The sequence below is a fragment of the Engraulis encrasicolus genome, chromosome 9, assembly GCF_034702125.1.
Source record: "Engraulis encrasicolus isolate BLACKSEA-1 chromosome 9, IST_EnEncr_1.0, whole genome shotgun sequence".
NCBI classification, from domain to species: Eukaryota; Metazoa; Chordata; class Actinopteri; order Clupeiformes; family Engraulidae; genus Engraulis; species Engraulis encrasicolus.
The window spans coordinates 43,081,628-43,086,627 of record NC_085865.1 but is presented as its reverse complement, the minus strand read 5'-3'; the positions used below and the strand labels follow the sequence as shown (position 1 = coordinate 43,086,627).

The 5,000-nt window shown below is 46.3% G+C and overlaps 1 protein-coding gene across 1 annotated transcript in view; it reads left to right on the top strand.

The window, feature by feature from the left end:
- Positions 1 to 5,000, top strand: part of ofcc1 (orofacial cleft 1 candidate 1) — a 143,697-nt gene that overhangs the window by 27,971 nt on the left and 110,726 nt on the right. The window contains 3 exon segments of the mRNA XM_063206310.1: positions 64 to 157; positions 2,818 to 2,916; positions 3,887 to 3,960. Of these exon segments, the coding sequence (XP_063062380.1) occupies positions 64 to 157; positions 2,818 to 2,916; positions 3,887 to 3,960 (267 nt within the window).

The following is a 5,000-nucleotide window of genomic DNA, read 5'->3' as shown; positions in this document are numbered from 1 at the left end:
GGGGCTCCCTCCTCCTCCTCCTCCTCCTCCTCCTCCTCCACCTCCTGGCTACGCGGGGAGGAGGAGGGAGGAGGTGATCCCGGGCCGCTATGTGGAGCAGCTGAGAGAGCGCGTGCAGGGTGACATGATCCCGCTTGGCTGCCTTTCTCTGCAGCAGGTCAGAGCCACAAAGGGGAATGGGGATCTGTGTCAGGGAGCAGGGAGGGGTGCACACACAGTGCACAGTGCACAGTACACAGCACACAGCGCACACTTACAATGCAGACGCACAGCAGACACACAGGCACACACTCGTATGTACACGCAGACACAGGCATGCATGTACGAACGCACACATGCACACACGTACACACACACAGGCACGCACGCACACACACACACACACACGAACATATACACACACACAGACGCACGAGCACACACACACTCAAAATGGACAAACAAGACAATCGCTAGGAAGCATGGGCGCTCACATGAATACAAACACACAGGGGCACACAAGGGCATCATGCTCACAGACACAAGTGCGCTCACACATAAAGAATAGATAACGCCCCTTCACTTCCTGAGAAAACATGCACGCACACACACACACACGCACGCATGGCCACATGCACACAGACACACACACACACACACACACACACACACACACACACACACACACACACACACACACACACACACACACACACACACACACACACACACACACACACACACACACAAAAACCTATACACACACACACACACACACACACACACACACACACACACACACACACACACACACACACACAAACACTCAGAGAGAGAGGTAGGCATCTCAAACACTCACAAGGCTATGCTATGGGGGTCACAAGTTCATATAGTGTATAGCAGTTGTGATCTCAGATTCTCAAAAAATGAAGTTCTAATCTTTGGCTAATTTCATTTATTACACATTTCTTCTTCTTTCACAAGCTTTTGTGGCCCAGTTTTTCTTAATTTTTGTCTTCTCTGACAAAAACAAACACACCAGAACGGAGAATCCTAACTTCGTCTCCAAAGTATTCATTTCACTGCTTTCATGCGGAATACTATTTTGTGACTACTCAATGGTATTCTTTTTTTTCGTTCCTTTTTTCCATTTGGTTTTGTCAATAATCACAACGTCCTTTCAAGAAAACTAGAGCGTGACTGTTGTTTCTGTGTGTGTACTTTGTGAAAACAGGGGGACATTTTGTTTTTTTGTTTTTTCTTTTCCTTTTTTTTGTTTTTTTTTTGGAAAGCCATAGTGAACATGTGAAGAAGCTTAGGGAATGTCCCCCTCCTTACGACCACATCAGTCATCTGGGTGAAAAAAGAGAAACATGGAGCTTCTTTGTTTAAAAAAATAAATAATGAAAAAACGAGTGCCACTCCAAAAGACCATAAAAACGCATAACTAAAGTGGCTGAGAAAGAAATATTATCCAAAGTATTTATAGCACGTAATCTTGTTTCGGTGACTTTGTCTAAACTGAAAAAGAGAATTAGGAGTTGCATGTTGCGGTGCGCTGTGTCCGTGCAAAAAGGGAAAAGTGAGAAATGGATCCACAATACAGTGCGATGTTACAGTGGATCAGATGTAATGGTTTCGATCTTGACTCATCTCTTCCGTGGTGGATAATCAGTCTCATCTGTACGTACATAGTGGTTGCGGATCAGTGCTGCTTTTTTATTCCTGTATAAAAGGCGTTGTCGCTCTCCAACTGTTTCTGCGCCCACTTTGCATTGAAAAACGCACATCATCCACTCAGGCTTATACACGTTCTATTTCGGAGTAATATTGTTTCCTCTTTCTGTCTTTCTTTTTTTATCTGTTTTTGCGGTATGAAATTTGTCCTTAATGCAGAAAGCCTTTATGCCCCTTTCACAAGAGCTTGTCAGTCAGGGCTGGCCACAATGGTACCTTCAATGGAGGAAAATTGCTGACTGAATAGTGGTGTCCCCCCCCTGAAACGCACATCCAGAGCCGGCTTTACCAATAGGCAGACTAGGCAATAGCCTAGGGCCACACTAAGATCTGTCCTCTATAGGGGGCCCCCAACAGTCATCCCCGACGATGGTAAAAAAAAAACAGCAGAAGTAATTCATGAGGGCCCCATGTCTATATTTCGCCTAGGGCCCCCAAATGGATAGAACCGCCACTGCGCACATCAAACAGAGCGGCGGCGGCGGCACGGCAGCGGGGATGGGGATGGGGATGGGGATGGGGATGTCTCCAGGGCCTGGCGCAGATCGATCGCCTGGAGATTGTATTACCGGCTGCCGTTGTTTAGGCGTCGCTGCTTTAATTCGCGCAACCAGCTATTCCCTCTCTCTCTCTCTCAAAAGGACCCATAGTCGAGGAGTATTTCCTTTTGCTTCCTCGATCTCATCTCATTCACACACAGGCACAGCTCACACACACACACACACGTACGCACACACGCGCACACACGCGCACACACACACACACACACACACACACACACACACACACACACACACACACACACACACACACACACACACACACGCGCACACACACGCGCACACACACACACACAGGCCATCTCTCTCTCTCTCTCTCTTACTCTCTCTCTCTTTCTCTGATGTCATTATCCATGTCTCTCTTTTACTCACTATTCTGTGTTTCTTTTTGTGTGTGTGTGTGTGTGTGTGTGTGTGTGTGTGTGTGTGTGTGTGTGTGTGTGTGTGTGTGTGTGTGTGTGTGTGTGTGTGTGTGTGTGTGTGTGTGTGTGTGTGTGTGTGCGTTTGTGTGTGTCTTTATGTGTATCCAATGTCTTGGCAGGAGTCGAGCGCAGGAGGTAAGGCAGGGCTGTCGCCTGAGAGGGAGAGAGAGTGGGCGAGGAAGCGTGGACTGATGGCCTTCTTGAGGCAAGATACAAAGGTAGCCTACTCAACTGTAGCCAAAAAGAATGAGAAGATTACTCGAAAGTATGTCCAATGGGATTTGCGGCTGAAGGTGCCGCAGCTGCTTGTAGTGTATTTCTCAACTCATTTCAATACTCTCGGCTTCCTGTCCCTGATAGCTATTTCACCTCTCTGCTTAGGTGAGTTGGCCAAGCCAGACTAGAGGCAGAGGTTATAGTGGCATTCAGTGGACAAGCATATAGATGGCAATGTTGTTAGTTTACAGTTAAGATCAAAGAGAAATAGAAGCAAATTGTTTTCTTTATTGTTGTGCAGAGACGCGTTTTGGCGTGTGCCTTCCTCAGTGTGCAGTGTCAGTTTACAGTGACCCAATAATCTTCTACATATTTTTCCGCTATGGATGCATTAAATTTTTTGTTTTACATTTTGGTCAATTTGTTATCTTTTCTGTTGTTTCTCTACTGTAGTGTTTTTCTTAACTAATTTCAATACTGTTGGCCTTCTGGGCCCAATAGCAGTTTCAGCTGTCTTTTCAGGTGAGTTGGCAAAGCCAGACTAGGGTCAGAGGTTAAGGTGACATTCATTGGACAGACAAGGCAGGGCGAGACAAGGTAGTTCTTTTTGAGTAGCGCATTACAGAAAAAGCTACTCAGTGTACTTCAAAAACAACTTACACATGTAAAGAGCAGCAGATAAAACAGCGGTTTCACAATTTTACAACAAATGGATGGAATATGTGCTTAGTTGACAGCAGCAGTTGCCAATAATTATATATAATATTTTGGAAGACGTATTGATGGATTGAATTTTCCGTTTGACAGTTTGGTAATTTATCTCTGTTTGTGTGTGTGTGTGTGTGTGTGTGTGTGTGTGTGTGTGTGTGTGTGTGTGTGTGTGTGTGTGTGTGTGTGTGTGTGTGTGTGTGTGTGTGTGTGTGTGTGTGTGTGTGTTCATGCGTGTGTGTGTGTCTTTTTTGTAAATGGAAGCCACCAGACCTACAAACCCAGAACATCCGAGAGGAGATGGTACTGCAAGATAGGCTCTACGCATCATTTCAACGGTATGTTTGTCCTTCTAATGTGTATTTTCCACACATGCACACGCAAGCACATGCAAACGCAAATGCGCGAGGGCACCAACACACGCGTGCAACCACACATACACACACTCACACACAGATACACACACACACACACACACACATTGCACATTTATATGCACGCCTTGTACACACATAACCTCAAACATGCAGAGACACTACATCCTTGCTGGCTTCTATAAATAATAATTTCTCTAATATCTTCAATATAAAAAGGAAGGCACATTCTGCTGACATATGTGAAGACGTGGCATGCTCTGGTTTGCATTGTATTGTATTGTCTGTCCTTGTGCGGCGTTGCGGCTGCTCTGACTTGCCTGCAGGCGAGGCTGGAGAATCTGTCCATGTCATTGGATGCATAAGGGCATCAACTCTGCTCCATCCCACTTCCCACTAGGCGCAAGGGTTGACGCTTCTCTCATCTCCGCAGTCTCTCTCTCTCTCTCTTTCTCTCTCTCTCTCTCTCTCTCTCTCTCTCTCTCTCTCTCTCTCTCTCTCTCTCTCTCTCTCTCTCTCTCTCTCTCTCTCTCTCTCTCTCTCTCTCTGCAGTCTCTCTCTCTCTCTCGCCTGCGGGCCTGGGAGCATGTTTAAGTTTTTAATAATTGTGCACCACCACCATCATACAGCCTATGTAATGTAATAGACACACACACACACACACACACACACACATACACATACAATCACACACAGTCAGACAGCTTCGTGTGTGTCCTGCGCATTGCATTCTGGGGCCTTGTAGGAGTAAAGCTGCGAAGCTGTCAGAAGATTGCTAGATAGATAGGAACACGTCCTCTCTCTCTTTTTTCTCCCCCATTCCGCACGACCTTCCCTTCTGTATCTTTGGCCCTGAAAATTTCCACTGATATCATTACTCGCTGCGCTATTAGCCGTGAGAGGCTTACTACACAGCACCTTAGGCCATGGCGGGATGGCGGCGAGAACTCAATAGGAAATGATTGCGGCGCTGGTTGTTTGAGGTGGAGGGCAAGCAGAGCAGA